Here is a 17,838-nt window from a genome sequence, read left to right as displayed (position 1 = left end):
CTCAGCATTCTCTAGCTTGACTCAGCTAATTTAACTCTTGTAATCTGTTCGAATTTTGATGCATTTTCTAAGATTTTTTTGATGGACCGAATTGTTCAAGTATGGAGGATGTCGAGCATTGAGGATCCACTGTACTATTTATTTAATGAAAAGCTTATAAAATATATATAAATTGTATTTTCAAATCAAATTTACTTTTAAAAGGTAATGGACAAGTAAAGGACATAGTTTCTACCATAAATATTGACAACCGGGGGATATTTGAATTCCGTAAGCTCATTGCTAAGCATGTGTGAAAAACTCTGGTGATTGGGTAAGGATATGCAATCCTTGACATCTATTCACACTAGTGAACTCGGAGTTGTTCTCCGAGTGGTCTTGGAATTGTCGAGAATACTTGAAGATGTGGTTGTGTCAAATTTGAGTTGATTTTAAAAGAAAGTATTTTTCTTTGTCTATCAGTTGATGTTATTTGTTGTGCTAGACGATCTCATTGTCAAGATATTTGAAGATTAAAATCGAAAAAATTCGATCGGGGTAAAAATGCTCTGGCCAAAAAAACATCCCCAGACTTGCCCAAAATGATGTAACGCGTGATACAACCTATCTCTATCTCTCGTATTCACATCGGCTATTGCAGTAAAAGTCTAGTCCTAAGCAGCTCTATTGGCATATAATTTATCTTGTATTTGCTCGTGTTGGCTAAAATAAAATTTTAAATCCACATACATTATTACCAATGTCTTTAAGGCCTCAAACAAGGAATATTAAAAACTTGTCATATAAGCGTCTTTCGTCGCTACCCACACTAATGATACACAGCCTCTCAAAAGCCCCGCCCACATTATGCCCGTCGCCTATCCTAGGGTGGGGGACTGTATATCATTGTCCACACCGAAAGCTAGTTTCTTACTACCGTAAGTAAAATTGTATAGTCGACTCACAACTTTATCGAGTCCTTATTGGTATCAATGTGTAGAAAAAAATTCACTGGTCACATTTGATTAGTTGATTCAAGTACTAAACAAATGATCGAGCTATGTAAAAGTGCCTGCCCATATGCAGCTCTGATTGTACTTCATAAATCCATCTATCAGAAAAGATTTCAGAACAGGTGTCAACAGGCTATGATATATTCAATGTTTCGCAAATCATGTTTTGCATTATCTTCAACAATATTTTATTTTATTACATAATTTTTACAAGCAAAAAAGTTTCATCTTGGCATAAAGATTTTATTTAAAAATATCTATTCATAATCCAAGTTTGTGGCCACTCACATAGTTTCAGCTGATACAATAAGACAAATTCATCTACTGCAGCAAACTCAAACAAAACATCATGGTTTATGCAGCACACATTCAAGTCTCTCTTTCCCATTTATGGCAGTTTCTACACTGACAAAGCTGCTTTGGCTGGTGGGACCACATAAACATCCTGTAATCAATAAAACAAATGCAACAAATATATGTCATTCATAGATATGTCATTCTAACGGATATTTACTGAAAGCTTTTAAATTGGGAGTTAGATAGACTGCGAGTGTAATTTTAAAAATGAATAACTGTTCAACAAAATCATAAGTACGCCAAGCCAACGATTCGAAGCTTTGGTTCTGGAAGTTAAAGATCTAAATTGATCAATCGATTTTCTTCACTTTCTACAAGTGAGAAGTGAACATCTAAAGTCAAATCATAAATCTAATTTACTAGCAAAAACTGCCAAAGAAAATTGGAAGCAAATTTAGTTAGTTGAAACGATAAAAAGTTATAAAACGATGATTGGTAATAGCAAAAAGTTATAGTTTTATTAATTAGTACATGTATTAATGAGTACTAAAAATATTACCTTTAGTATATTCATCAATCTAAGCCATTGTATTGCTAGATGCTATGGATTAAAAAGAAGCCGTCAAGAACTCACTGTACATACTTATCTCGCACGCGCAGGAAATTACATTAGAACCTCTAACAGGGAAATATAATCTGAATGTAAACTCAACAGGAAACTCTATAGGAGACTCAAAGTAAAAGATAAATTTACCTCCATTCTCCGATCTTCCTCCGTAGCACTTTAACCACCTGATGCCCAGAAAAATCGGAGTCACCTTCGCAGTAACTTTACAGCAATTTTTACAATTCTGTTGTTCGTCAATAAAATGTGTCGATCGAGTAATTCATTAAAGTAATGATGTTAATTATTTTAGTAAATATCGATGACCATGCGATTTAATAATAGAGTAAAATCCCTAAATTTGAGATCACAGACAACGCGTTTTACGAGTAATAACATTTATTACGACCTATGTAAAAATTTCGTGCTGATGATTGGCTAATGAAGCGACCTTATATTTATCGCTCGTGGACTCTTTTCAGATGTATCTCTAGTTACGTCACGAATGAAGCACCTGCTGGAATGTGAGCTTTTTAAACAATGGCCTCATTTAAACGCATGTATCTCTGGACAGGATTGGTCTACAAAGACAAAAATGACATCAAATTGTAGCTGATGTTTTAGCCTTTTATTGATCTTAATTTCATTAAATCGACCTTTTTGATGCAACCACATCTTTAATCTGGTATGTGTTCACCTCACACCAGCGTTGTACTGGCATCAACGTTGATTCACATCTATGGCGACGAGGCGCTTCTGTCGCAAACCCTTCCTGTTGGCCTCGGTATTATGAAATCTCTAAGAACAACAACCTTATTTGGCAGTCACTATGAGTAGAGCTTTATCAGCTTCGGGTTGAACCTGCATTCAGCCTCGGCAACTTTATGATAGCCAGTTCTTTCTAATACTTTTAAAGCTGTCCTAGAAGTCTGAACACTCTGTTGGCAGCATACGATCAAGTCTGAACACTGTTGGCAGCATATGAAGAAAAACATACAAAAACAATAACTATCTAAGATAAACTTGCACCAAATTTTTGTTGACTGGTTATCAGAAAGTATTGGTATTTTTCTATCATTTGCGATTGTTTCGGGTGTTGGAGATGATCTGACTGCCAGGATCTTTTAATATTAAAACTTGATCATAGTGAAAACGCTCAGAAGAAAAATACGTGCAAAATGATGTCACCGATATTGGCTATTGCGTTCAAGTTTCAGTGTTACACGTCTTTATTCTGTCTGTCTCGTTGCATCTATAGACATCGTAATTGCACTTGCCCTTGATTTGAGCGTTTTAACTGTGATCAAGTTTGATAGTCGATTTTCATTTTGAAACATCCTGTCAATCAGATCAAAGGAAGGGTAGAAAGATACCGATACATTACGATAAAGTCTACCAATATTTTATGAAAGCTCATCTTCAATGTTGTTGAAAATGCTTAGTCACTCATTCGTAACAGTTGAACTCGTAACAGTTGAACTCGAGTGAGGCTAACAAAATTCTCAAATGAGTAGTTTATATAAACAAATGAACTTACAACGTTGACTAATCAGAATGAGCTCCATCATTGATTTTAAAAATCATGAGGCATTCGAATAAAGTAATTTTAAATGGCTCAAGTAACTGATAATATTAGTAATAATAGTAATCTTTACTATAATAAGAGCCGTGTCTTCCGTTTGTCTGAAGCCACGCTAAGAGCGCTAGGGAAAAAGATCGCCCTGCAAGGGAACTGAACCCTGACATTCAGATTCCCAGTCAAGTGTCAACCACCTATTCACATCTAGGAATAATTGTGCACATAGTTATTACACCTGATGATCTCTTACGACCCACAGGACTGTCATTTGTTATACTATAGTTAACTAGTAGCAAAGGTTAACTGTTGTATAGATATAAAAGTCATGCCATCAACGATAACAGTTATCGTACTGTTCTGCCTGTTCCCTGATTTTCAACTTCATTTAGCAATTGCGTAATTATTCACTTGTTTAGCAATACATTTCCTTCTGCCACTCATATTAACATTTAATGACCAATTTATCTCTGTGAACTTTCCTTTTGTTTGCAATTCTTAAAAAATATATTTTGCAGAAAGTAAAGAATGTACGTTAGATGATATAGGACCACCCACCCCTGTCAAGGAACTTGCCATGGAGTTTAAGGCTAGGCAGCTTTCCAGTGAAGAGATCAGGTAAGGAAATGCAAATGTGGCAGATGAATAATATGAACTCTTGAGGAGTTGCCGGTTCTTGATCACAGAGCTATAGTACTGCTTAGGTGATATATAAAAAAATGCCTTCATAGTTAAATTTTTATGTATGTTATCCTAACCGCATGTTGGCACAAATAAATCCATAAAATACACAATAATTCGTTTAAATTGTAGCACATAACTCCTGTATAAATACTGCAGATACTGTAACACCTCTATTTAACCGCCAGTGTTGACATTTGTTATTTTTTATCTTTATGAACTCATAATACCAGTAGAAAAAGTGATAAATAGAAAATTCTCAGAAAATGACATTAAACATGACTACATTATTGATTACATCAATAATAATTAATTCTTTCGTTGTTGCTGTTGCTGCTATGGTTTTAGTGGTGGCATACTTGAGAAGATCAATCATCATAACTACATAACTACTCGGATTCAAAGTTGCTAGGATTTGTCCATAATGGGGATTACAACCTGACCTGAAGACTAAACGTTTAAATAAATGATAAGAATACTGTTCAGTAACCGCGTACGACGTAATAGCAGCCATTTTTACGATGTATTGAAGTCCATTTTTAACTCTTTAAAAATCTTCAGTTTTTTCCGCAGAACTTTAAAAGCATCACCATTGAAATAAGAAATAATTGTATCAGTCTAATATGTTTCTCTCAAAGTAATTCCTTGTTTAGCTCGCTCTGATACTCCTACATTTATGAAAAATGGTTCAGCAAAAATCTTGACACCGACGACATTAATGTCGCTCTGCCTGAGGAAGAGTGCAAAATATAGGTGGCATTAACATCGCTTCTCGTGTTAAAAGGTAAATTTATCATCCCAAAATCTGACCAGTTAGTCAAAAAATAAAGCACCACCCTCTATTTGAATGGCACCTCTAATAGACCGTCACTATAGTGGAAAGGTTGAAAAATACAGCGCCATGGCGATTAGGTAAAGGTTTTAGGGTAATTAATTCCACATAACATTAGAACCAATTATTTATACAACATGATGCTTCGTATAAAATAAATTGAAATAATGGTTGTTTAATGCAGGTTTTTATTGCCAGTTTATCGCAGGAATATGGAAACGGACGTGTAGGCTTGCCTGTGCTTAGGTTCAGAGGTAGTAACTAACATTAACATTGCTTTAGGTTTAGGGGGAGAAGTATGAAATGTGATTTACTTTAACATAGCCTTAGGTTTAATGTGAGGTAAATTTTCTTATGCATTTCATTTTGTTACTTAACATTTTTAATTTTTTCATCAGCTCCTTATAAAACTAATATTTCAAGAAATTTTAAGTGTCATAGGCCTATATTGCAAGTTCCTTCAGTGTGGAACGGGATATTTACTCAACTTATACATTTACTAAGCTTCCATACAGCGATAGTGTAGTGACACCTGAGTGCGCCAGTACTGAAGCATCACTCTGGGCTGACAAGCAGATCCTGTTTCCATAAGGCGCTATATTAGAGCGATGATTGTGTGACGCCTAATGTCAAGGTTGAATCTTTAATCAAGACCTATGCGCATGCTCAAGTGTCGCGCCATCAGTTGCTAAGGTCATTGTCATTGCACAGAGTTGGCGCATCGCCCTGGGTATTTTGTTTCAAACAGCAACATTGAATCACAACAGAATGGGAGCTACACAGCTGTGGCAAATGGCATTTCAGCACCATATAGGAAGGAGGGGGTGGTGTCGCATCCGATTACTGTTTGTAAACTTAGCAATGGTATGTTGTAAAATTTGTATGCTGAGGTGATCATATGTTGAGTAATTCTAAGTACATCAAGTCTCAAAGTCATAGTATATTAAGCAGTAAGTAGGAGCAGTGAACATTGGTCTTGGATAAGTAAGTGTTGTACATTCCTTCTTCATTGTACCTCATGCCATTTGCAGACGATCAACGTTTGCTCTTGATGAACCAACCATGTCGAATACTCCTACTATCACAGAGGAAACTATCATAGCCTCTTCACCGTTCGAGTGCGTTCCTTTATCCACTAGTGGTTTAGTCGAACCTGACTCTCCAGAGAAAGACGGAAGTTATGTAACGATTCAGCCTCAAGCCCGATTACAGTCGTCACCTCAAATGCAATCAAATACTGAACCAAAAACTGATATTGAAATACCTCATAAGCCCAGGGTACAATCAGTGACTTTCATACAGCCAAAGTCTCAAGTGCCTCAGGTACCATCGAAGTCTGTAGAGGACGACAGTCCGCCGGCAGCTGGTAAGTTCGTTAAGGACAGGCTCGAGTCATAGAGTATATCTGTTCTTCAGATAAGTTCAATTATTTCGAGTCGAGTTTCTGAATCTAATTCGCACTGCGGCATGTTCAGTGTTGCTCAAACTCTCTCACAATGCTTTTATATGCACTCTTGCATTTCTCAAGCCTCTCAGGCAACTCTGAACTCTCCTGTACAGTGGCAACCTATTATGCAATGGTTTAAAAATTAATTTATGATATACACAAAGGTGTGATATGACATACTAGTAAACACTGTCAGGGTGTTATAAGCACTAAGTTCATGTTTTAGGAATGGCTATAAGAGAATTTTTAATATTCATAACACTGCTTCATCATTCTATGGTTCCTTCGTTGGTATCTTCTCAATGGTTCTCACAATAGAGTGAACATTAAGTTGTTTTAAAATAGAGGTTACCTTGTCTAAGGCTGTCGTCTCTAGAAATCTACATCGTATTCCAGCATATCTTATTCCAAAAAAATGATCTTTACAAACCTTGGAATCTTACTCTGCCTAAGCTAAATGTTTATTTTACTTCAATTAAAGGTTTCAAGATCTTTTCTGGTTTTTGTGTCCTCATTTTTTAAAAGGTAGTTAAAGGTTTTTAACTAATTATAACCTATGTGATATGAACAAATTGAATTATTTGAGCAAATAATTCAAAACCTTTACAATTATTCTGAAAACTTAATTGGTAGCTCTTTTAAAGCACATAAATTACATAATTTTTTATCATATATTTCAGTACATCAGCGTCTTGGCTTTCGAATGAGCCTATATTCAATACACAAAGAATAATAGAACTATAAAAAACAGGATGTCAAAAGTATGTCCTGCAAAAAAACCACTTGGTTCAGGTACTCAAAATGGGACGTCATAATTCTCATTTAGCCTTAGGTCGTCGATTCCTTTCGTTGCCATTGAGGCTGCGTTTTTCTGTGACAATCGGTGCTGTTAAACCCGGAGAGCGCTAATAATATTCTAGATAATCAACAATGCCCGGGATCGTGCTAACGCCCGACCAATACAAACACAGATTCTGGGTTAATTAATTATGCTTCAATAAATGTACTGTCGTTGATAAAGGTAATAAAATGACATCGATTAAATTATGACTTGCGGTTGCGTGGCCCTAGGACTAAATGTCAATCACACTTTCGCGAAATCATGTAATGCTTGAAATTAATTAGTCTCAGTCGTCACCCTCAACATCACATTAAAAATAAAGAGCTAGTGCATAATATCATCAGGAAAATATAGTATGGTTCTTGGAGTCTGAGGTACTTATCATAGAAATAATATGTATATGGAGAACTAATGACACTGATTCCTTTGTCATCTTCATTTGTTCTCTGGAGTTGTCCTACCTTTGCCTGCCATTATCGTCATTATCGTAGTTGAAAAATAAGCGGTAAGAGCACACAACAACGAATATGAGAATTGTGGCGTCACAATTTTCGAAACTACGCCAGTAAACTTTTTCGGGGTAGAGCTCTGGGAAAATCCTATAAACACCAACCAATGTCTGTCTCACCATGGCAAACAATAGCTCATTCGAAAGCCAAGACTCTGATGTATTGAAATAAACAACAAAAAAATTATGTAATTGATGTGCTTTAAAGCACATCAATTGTATCAGTACTGTTTTAGCTTATTCAGGTTCTTCAATATCTTGGCTTTCAAATGAGCCATTGTTTGACATGGTGAGACAGACATTGGTTGGTGTTTGTAAGATTTCCCCAGAGCTCTACGACAGAAATGTTCAATGGTATAGGCTCACAAATTATGATTTCACAATTTTCATATTCAGTTTTGTGTGCTCTTACCGCTTATTTATCAACTACGATAATGACGATAGTGGCAGGTGAAGGTAGGACAACTCCAGAACCAATGTAAATGACGAAGGAATCGGTTTCGTTAACTCTCCATGTACCGATTATTTCTGTGATACAGTAAATAGCTCAGATTCCAAGCACCATACTATGTTTTCCCGATGATATTATGCACTAGCCCTCTCTTTTTATTGTGATGTTGAGGGCACGACTGAGACTAATTAATTTCAAGCATTGCGTGATCTCGCGAAAGTGCAATTTACATATAGCCCTAGGGCCACGCCACTGCAGGTCACAATTTAATCGATGTGATTTCATTACTTATATCAACGACGATTTCCTCTGCATTTTTGTATGAGACAAACAATGCCATCATATAAAACGATGTGATAATAATTACTATAAATGTTTAAAATGAATAAAAGGATGAAAAAGCAAACTCTAGCAATCATCCGAAATCTATTAACCCAGAACATATGTTTGTATTGGTTGGGCGTTAGCACGATTCCCGGGCATTGTTGGTTATCTAGAATCCTAGTTTATTATTAGCGTTCTTTGGGTTTAACAGCACCGATTGTCACAGAAAAGTGTAGCCTCAATGGCAGCGAAAGGGATGGACGACCTAAGGCTAGATGCTAATTATGACATGACATTGTGGGAACCACAACCAAGTGTTTTTTTATTGCAGGACATACTTTTGACAGGCTGTTTTTCATAGTTCTATTATTCTTTGTGTATTGCATATAGGCTCATTCAGAAGCCAAGACTCTGATGTCCTGAAATATATGATAAATGTACTGATATAATTGATGCGCTTTAACAATGTTCCAGCTAATAACCGTTCTTATAACAGAGAAAAGCATTTTAAACACTATATGGCTAACCAATTATTTGTTTTATCGGCTTGCTGCTGAACTTCTGTTGCTTTATGTTTCTCGCTTAGCATTATATTGCATTATGTGGAAAACGTTTCTGTTTAAAATTAAATTATTGCTAATAAAGTAATATGTATAAATAATTGTGATGATGTATTTCAGACAATCAGCCTGCGCCTGAACATATTGGAAGCAAGAGGAAGTCACGAGAGAGAATGACAACTCCAGAGAAGTTCTCTAAGCTGTCCTGTAGGAAGAAGACTCGGACAGAAACTAAAGGTACGGAGTTATTTAGAGTTGTCAGTCCTTGTATATTATCAGTTATTTCAAACTTGTTAGTAACACAGACTCAGTCATATAAACGCTTAGCTTGGATCAGTGGTGCCATAAACTTTATTTTTGCAAAAAGTATGTTATATTAACTAGTCCCATGGTAGTCCGGTGTGTATAGAGAGATCGTCAGGTGCCAATAACGCACCAAGAGTCAGTATGTTTACAATTATTCTGAACTACTGAGCGTTTTATCCGTTATCAAGTTTTATCGATTTTAATATTAAAACATCTAGTCGGTCAAATCACCTCAAACATTAAAAAAATTGCAAATGATAGAAAAATACCGATACTTTCTACTAAAGTTTTATGCCAGTTCATCTTTAATAAAATGATGTTTTTACTAGAAAGTCTATTCATGAAGAACAATAGTATACATCTGGTTCTTAAAGTTCCTAAATGGCTCGTGCAGTTATTCCATTGTTCTCTAATTGAAGTTCTCTAATCAAATTCACTTTAAAAATAAAAATGCCTCACTGCTGCAACTCACCCATGTCATTCATTTGCATTTCCTTTATATGCTAACAAAGAGATTTCACAAGCAATTATTTGTCTGTTTGTTTCAGTTACAGTCTAGTTAGATAGTAGTTTTAGTTGAGAGGAGTATATTGGTCTTTGTTTGAAAGATAATACAAGCTCTGACATGCAAGAAATAAAAGTGCTGATTTTTAATTCTTGGTTATTTAATAATAATTAAAAAATTAATATAAGTATGGTACAGGCTTGTGTCAGCAACAGATAAGTTTAGCCTGTGAATTTGTTGCAGTCGTTAGGAGGGCCATGCCCATGAAGACTCTCCTCCTTAAAGCTCCTAATCAATCTTCATCCATCCGGCAGACGCTGCCATATGTTATGAGGAACCGTTTCTATGACGACAGGTAAGAAACATGATTATGTTCGGTTGATATTAACTGTGGGAATATTCTAATCTCAAGGTTGTGCTTCCTATTGCTTTGTGCTACCTGGTATTGCGAGGTCTACGTCTGCTTACTCTGTTGCTTGGATTTTATGATAGATATGTCAGATAGTGATAGTGTCAGATCTATGCTTAGGATCACTTGACATGTTACTCTGTAAAAAGGACATAAAATTTAGATAAATATTTGACTATATCTGATGTAATTTTTAACATATGACAACATACAATGTCAAAAGATTCTCAAAGCATTAAAATTGGTAAATGAGTGCAGTTGAATGTGGTATCATCATTATGTTGAAATTGTCTTCTGATACCAGCTGTATTGTGTGGACAATTCCGCAATTATCTAAATAACTCACTGCTGTAGGCCTTTATAGTATTTATTATCCGTCATGTAGATGGAGAGAGAAACAGGAAAGAGGATTCACCAGATGGATAAACTACCTGCTCATACCTACTTTACCTGAAACTGACACTTGTCAGAAATCAGCCGGTGACAGCCCGGGTAGGTGCTTGTTTTGGTCATTGATGAACTTTTTGGATTTATATTCTCATGACTGTTTCAATTATTCATCTTGATAAATGTTCCAATGAAATACAGTAAAAAAATGCTTCTGATGACATTTATCTCTTCAAACCTATGCTCCAAACAGTTCTGGAACTTCTTTATTGTGTACTTTATTTAGATGAGACATTATTGCTTACAAGCAGCGCTAAGGTACAAAAGGCCCCGAGCAAGGAATACATGTCTCTCCGTAACTATACGGCTGTGAGGAAACTGAATATTCTACGACAGCGTGCTGTCACCCTATTTCAGGTTGGTGACCCGTGTAGCGTTAGTGGCTCTGATATATTAATATAGTGACGATAAATGTTATGTATATAATAGTCTTATATAGTCTTATGCACTTATTAATGGTATCGTCTAGTTACCCAACTACTGGCCTTCTTTTTTAGCTTAATATCTAAAAAATTTTCATTGGTAGGCATTTGTGCTAGATCCTACCAAATTAATTTTTTACAGAGACATAATAACGTATTTGTTAAAACCTAATAATTGACATATAAAGCACATAAACTGTCATAACTTTTGAATCACAGGATCTATTAGGAAAATATTTTAGTACCAAATTATTAAGCATAAAATTTTACATCAGCTATTATCATAAATGTGTTGCAGAATGAGTTGGACACTTTTTCGGCCATTTCCACCACTTCTGTGAGCGTGACAAGTTGGATGAGTTATCAATATTATTATAGCTTACGGAATTATTATGACTGCTAAAAGTAACGTAATTACTTTCAGCAGTTAAATATTGTTAAATAAAAAATTACCCGAAGTGCATTAGTCTACCAGTAGTGACCCTGTAGCTGTAATGCATCTGGCAGGACCGGTCTTTGCTAAGAAGAAATTGTGATAAAAAATTGAGTTTTTTGCAAAGCAAAACTACGCTTGGGATGTAAACATATTTTCAACACATGCAGATGAGTGTTTCCTTTCGTTTAAGTACAGATATGATCGAACAATTCGTTATTAGAACTAACTAATCAGAAATGCTTTGTACAAAGCCTGCTGAAGTCTGCACCATGCCGCTCTTGGCCATACGCCTATGCTGCGTCGAGCCGCACTATACAGCTTGTGGTACACAAAGAGCTAATAGAGAAAGACTAGCTAGTTAGTCTACAGTATTTGTTACACGCCAGTTGATGAATACACAAGGTCTCTTGAAGAACTAGAGGAGAATTTTTGTAGATATTTGCCATTAGTTGGAATTGTTTTCTCTTACTCTGTTGTGCTAAGTTTCAGACACCCTATTGAGAATGTGCTAGCGGTATTACTCCATTCTATAAATGTGTAGCCGAGAAGATAGTCTCTTCATGGATAACTGTGTGACAATTTAACCGACCCTATTTTAGTGAAACAATCAAAGATGATAATGACTTGTGACATGAGTTCAAGCTGACAAGCATTATCAGTGAACTCAGGGAACAAATAGCAAAGGGAAACCTAACAGCAATTGTATTTGCGGTTTTATTAATCATTCAATCAAACTCACTATTATTCAATTATATCTAAAAAAGTAACATAATTCCTGATATTTCTTGTTTTATGCTAACATGATTTTTTTGTCAGCAACTGAAATAGTTGAATTATAATGATGATCACTTTTAATTAATTTAATTATCAAAATTTATTCTCTCTCCGCTTCATGTATGGCATTTTATTCTGAACCAGATTTATCCTGCAATTGAATATACTGTGACCACTCACGCTTGGGATTTGGCCCAGGAGCAATTGTGGCTGACCCTTCCTTGCACCTCCTTCTGTGGTGCTTCTGGGATTTGAACAACTGACATACTGATTATATGCTACTGCACTAACTTTTGCTCATTCTGCAAAAGTTGGTGTACTGAACTGATAAGCATATTCATTGATCATATCCTAGTAAACTTTGTTTGAGGTTTAACTGCATCCACCTGAACCGAATTGACCGTGTCTCAAGCAATAGAGTTTGTCACTTTTCTTGTATCGATCGTTCACTCATCTATCGGTGTCATTGGGTTCGTTGTCATGTGGTAACTGATCAAGGGTACTGTTTAGAAACCAGACTATAGATCGACAATTTGGAACATGATTTAGGTTATTGTGAAACTGATATACGTTTAGGATAGAATTTTGACTTCTGTTTCTATAGATGTAATTAGGTCATGAAAAGATAACTTCAAACAGCGCTTGTATGTTTACAGTCAGAGGAAGTGACAGAGGTACTCTTGTCTGTGGAGGAAGCCGTGGAGAATGGAAAACTCTGCATCAGTAAAAGCAAAGCGGTTCATGCTGATCTTGGTAACCAGCTCCACTTATTTCATTTATTCCAGCTTCTTTCATTTCAGCTTATTAGGTCTGTATGGTTCTGCTCGCTGGATAGAACTTTGTCAGAACTTGAGTCCAAGTGTAGCTATTTATTTTCTGTAGCTACTCATGTTTTTTGTTAATTAAAGCTTTTAGTTGTAACATTTACTTTTGTTAGTTATCCTCTCTCTGTGGTAGCTGTAGTTTTGGAGTTATGCCCTCTGTGTTCACTATAGAGGTCTTTTCTTTTTAAGGTTTATCTACTCTCCATTATGATTTTCTTCTGCGCTGGATAACCAATTACGGTTATATATTCTCTATGATTACTATTTGTGTCGTGATGTAATAAATCTGCTCATAGAAATTTTCAAAGTGGCACAACTTCTATAAAATGAATTTTTGTTTTGGTTAATTGTAGGTGCTGCCGCCACTTTACATTTTTGTGATGTTTTTGTTTCTCCAATTGTAGTGCAGACTTCGTTAATAGTGCAGACTTGTTCACAGCACTATAACTCCTTGCTTTTTTGCAGTCTGATCTACACTGTTGGCTGTCGCAAATATTCTAGAAACTTTTTGATATCGGTTTACGGTTTGGTTTTCCAACAATCATTAAATTAGCAGTAACCTTCTTGTTAATTTACTAATAAGCAGACCTTGTACATGCATTCTGTGGTTAGGGTGCTGACTTATGATTAGTAGGTCAGTGGTTCAAGTCCCAGAAGGACCATTGGTGGTGTCAGGAAGGGCATACAGTCACAATTGCTCCTGTGTCCAATCGCATAAGCAGATGGTCACAATATACTCTGCACCAAAACATATCATTTATGGTGGCGACCCTTAAAGGAAAAATCAGAGAGTACATGCTCTCATTGACTTGAAGCCAGAAATCTTAAACATTTTGAATTGGATTGCGTAATGTGGTTTTAGGCTTGAGAAATGAAATTTTAAGGATGCTCATGTCTTACACCCCGTTATGGCTGCGTGTGGGCCTTGAGGCTATTCTAGGAGAAGCCATTCACTTGCGATCACCTGATGACACAGCTGCTCTTAAAGTGAGTACAGTTAATCGTTTTGTGGGACTCGCTTATTGTTCGATTGATGACAATAGCACAATGCTGACCCATCAGTGTCTAATGATTCTACTAAAGCTCTAGTTGCTTCAGCAAATTTTACAGAATTTCTGATAACTCAATAAATATACTCTTTTGTAAAATTGAATGTTTTTTCATAATAGCGCTGTTTCTCTTTATCCATGTACTACCAGAATAACCTGGACCTGTATCCTCACAACTTGATCTCCATCCAAATAACCTTACTCTTATTCGCATAACCTTGACCTCAATGCATGCAACCTTGACGTTAATCTTGACAGCCTTCCTTTTTACCCTAATAGCCTTGACCTTTATCTAAATAACATTGACCTTAATCTAAAATGCTTATTCTAATCACCTTGACCTTAATCTAAATGATTTTGACCTTAATCTTGGTAGCCTTGATCTTTATCCCCATGGCTTTGGTCATTATCATTGGTCATAACATTGACTATTATCCAACAAATTTTAACAACAAAATTGATGGGGGCATTTCTATAAGTATCCCAATAAATATCACCATAACCCTGCGATGCAGGGCAACTACAATAGTTGAAGGCGTGAAGTAGGAGGATTGCTGTATTAAGTTATTTAGTAGAAATGGCTGCTTTGAAGCTACTTTTGGGACTGCTCTAGGCTACCGAACTCATTCACCTGGTAACTTTGATCTGAAGTTTTGTTATAGCCTGTGTTTTACTCTATAGGCGGTATTGATAAGGCGGGTCCTGGGAGACCCCTATCTCACCGAGGAGTACGCCCATCCTTACGTAGCTAATCTGTTCAAGGATGGCTACCAGCAGGAGATAGGCAAGCACATCCTCAAAAAGCTGCTCATGTTGGTGAGTAGAGAGGCTTGGGGCAAGTTGAAGAAGAGAAAGTTTACAGCTAAAGATGTTAATTTTTAAACCGGTAGTTGATTAATTTTGAAAATTATCTAACTCAAATTTAGTTTACTTATCTGTTTGTTCTATGATTTATTTATATGAATTTGTTACATTTTTATTTTACTTTTAAATTATATTCAGTTGAATATAAGTTTAGCAAATGCTTAGGATATGAATTACAACTTGAGTGTGAACAAGATATGTCTTATTTACAATATCTTGGTCGGCATGTAAAGTTTTGTTCCATCAGTTTTGGAAAATCATCATTTTCATGAGTTCAGTTGTAGTTCTTAAGAAATAGCATTAGGTGAATAAAGGTCATAATAAATGCTGCTTTTAGTTTTCAGCATCCTTAGACATGGAAAGACAACTCTTCAATGTTTGTACATAAGTAATAACGTCGATTCTTTCTTTGTGGAATAAGCACTTTTTCATGGTTTATTTAGCATTACTTTTCTCTGGTAGATTCAGATGTGGTTAGTCGCAGACAGCAAGCCGAAGATTCGCTCTATCTTCACCTTATCCTTGTAACCCCCTCATAGATGAGAGATATGTATATTGGTAGCCCTATTTGGTTTTTTAATATGGTCTAGGTGTAGCTTTGTGATTGCACACGAGTATTTAGGCTAGCTGCGTTATTGCAGGTCTACTTCTTGGACAAAGCAAAGCTCAAACATCTTATCGACTACGATCCGTGTCTCTTTCTCGTCTCATCACAATGCAAATCGAGCAGAGAGATTCTTCTCTTCATGTCAAGAGAGTTCATGACAGGCGAGGGTGTGTATCACAAAAATCTTTCGGTTCCTCATTCTATTGTTCTTTATGTAGAGTTCCATGTACTTAAACATGTACACGCTGCATGTACTTAAACATGTACACGCTGCATGTACTTAAACACGTACACGCTGCATGTACTTAAACACGTACACGCTGCATGTACTTAAACGTGTACACGCTGCATGTACTTAAACACGTACACGCTGCATGTACTTAAACACGTACACGCTGCATGTACTTAAACACGTACACGCTGCATGTACTTAAACACGTACACGCTGCATGTACAGGTAAAACTGATCATCTGGATGCAATGTTTCATCGGCTGTTATAAAATATTCTCGATGAAAAGAAGTCAAACCTCTGAGTAAAAAAATTAATTTTCCAGTTAGCATGTTTTTCATTTGCTGTGAAATTTGGACGTTGTTAAAATGTTCAAAAATAATTTATAATTGATGTAGTCTTCAATTTCCCTTTTAACTGTTTGTTATGCGTTAAATAGGCTTTTTTCTCTCCGTATGTTACCGTAAATTCCTGCGTATAAGTTAAGGTCTTAAGTTAGGTTTAAAAATCCTGTTTTTGACATGTACCTGGTGTATGAGTCCGGACCCTTTCTCTGGCTCAATTCGTTTGATCGCTAATAACTCAGTCGGCTACAGAGTTGGGCGATGCGTAGCTGAAAAAATGGCATAAGCCAAAAATGCCTTTTTTGTGTCATCGGCAATGCGTACAACAATTAACAAAAGAACAAGAGACGACAATTTTAGTGAAGACCACAAGGATTGAAAATCAATACTTCACCAGCATATTGGCCCACCTCGCCAATAGAATGAAACTGCCAGGGCCGTATCCTCCTATACTGCAGCTACTGCCATGGCAGTACCATTTTTTGGGACTCAAATTCCCGGAATTCACGTCATTTTTGCTTGATTTTAACACTTTGGCTGGGGAAATGACCAAAATGTCGTTTATTGGTTGCGTGGGGCAACGGTTTATAAAGCTGCCGTCTCGTAATGTTAAACAAAGGATATGAATGCTAGTAAGTTTTAATTATCATCAACAAGATATTAGTCGATAAATTCAAGTATGAAACGATTAACCGAAAGGCGTTGCTTTGTGCTAAGGAAATCGCGCCTCCTTGGAAAAGAATAAAAGCTGGAAATACCAGTCAACATCGGCTCAACTTTCAAAACAGTAAAATAAACTATTATTTGATTCTCCGATCGTAAGTGATTTTTGGTGTGATTAGAATAACAATAATTCAGATGATAGAAGTGATGTAAACTTTTTAGACTTTTATAATACTTGGAATATACAGAGAAAAATGATCGTTATGGTAGCTCGCACGGCAACTTTATGCTACCAAAAGGAATGCTTCCAAGCATTTCATACAGAGACAATTGTACATGGTTGTATTTTTTGTAGTAGTAGATATGTAAATGAATGCTTATGTACAAAAGATTTTGTTCATAGAAATAAATTTAAGTTTGAGCTATGCATGTAACATGCATAGCTCAAACTTAAATCCACTACTACTTGCTCAGTATTATAGACTATAGTATAAGTGCATTATTTTTAACATGGTGCTCTATTAATTTTACTCATTAACTCTACTACAATATTATTTAATTAAATTATTTCTACTCCTATTAGGAGACTACTCATCTCCTACACCATTCAGCATTGTACCAAGTGATAATTCTACCTCATGCTAGCTGTGGCCAACCCATTTAGCAGCTCTCATTCACATTATATTTGTATTAAGCGTTGTTAGAAACAATCTCAATAAACAGTTTTATATTTAGAAAACTGGATTATAATGTCAAATTTGCTGTTAGAACATGAGCCCCATTCAGGAGCTAAGTGTGCTAGATTTGCATCATTTTGACTAGTTATACTAAAAGTTTTTCCGGGG

General features: G+C 36.0%; 1 protein-coding gene across 1 annotated transcript in view; it reads left to right on the top strand.

The window, feature by feature from the left end:
• LOC137397321 (abnormal spindle-like microcephaly-associated protein homolog) overlaps positions 1–17,838 on the top strand; it is a 60,041-nt gene that overhangs the window by 15,252 nt on the left and 26,951 nt on the right. The window contains exons 9-18 of the mRNA XM_068083612.1: positions 3,988–4,087; positions 6,014–6,348; positions 9,234–9,350; positions 10,168–10,279; positions 10,719–10,825; positions 11,007–11,137; positions 13,069–13,165; positions 14,099–14,223; positions 14,967–15,101; positions 15,791–15,923. Of these exons, the coding sequence (XP_067939713.1) occupies positions 3,988–4,087; positions 6,014–6,348; positions 9,234–9,350; positions 10,168–10,279; positions 10,719–10,825; positions 11,007–11,137; positions 13,069–13,165; positions 14,099–14,223; positions 14,967–15,101; positions 15,791–15,923 (1,392 nt within the window). The remainder of the gene's footprint in view (positions 1–3,987; positions 4,088–6,013; positions 6,349–9,233; positions 9,351–10,167; positions 10,280–10,718; positions 10,826–11,006; positions 11,138–13,068; positions 13,166–14,098; positions 14,224–14,966; positions 15,102–15,790; positions 15,924–17,838) is intronic.

The sequence above is a fragment of the Watersipora subatra genome, chromosome 5 (assembly GCF_963576615.1).
Source record: "Watersipora subatra chromosome 5, tzWatSuba1.1, whole genome shotgun sequence".
Classification (NCBI taxonomy): domain Eukaryota; kingdom Metazoa; phylum Bryozoa; class Gymnolaemata; order Cheilostomatida; family Watersiporidae; genus Watersipora; species Watersipora subatra.
This window is presented reverse-complemented; position numbering and strand designations above follow the sequence as displayed.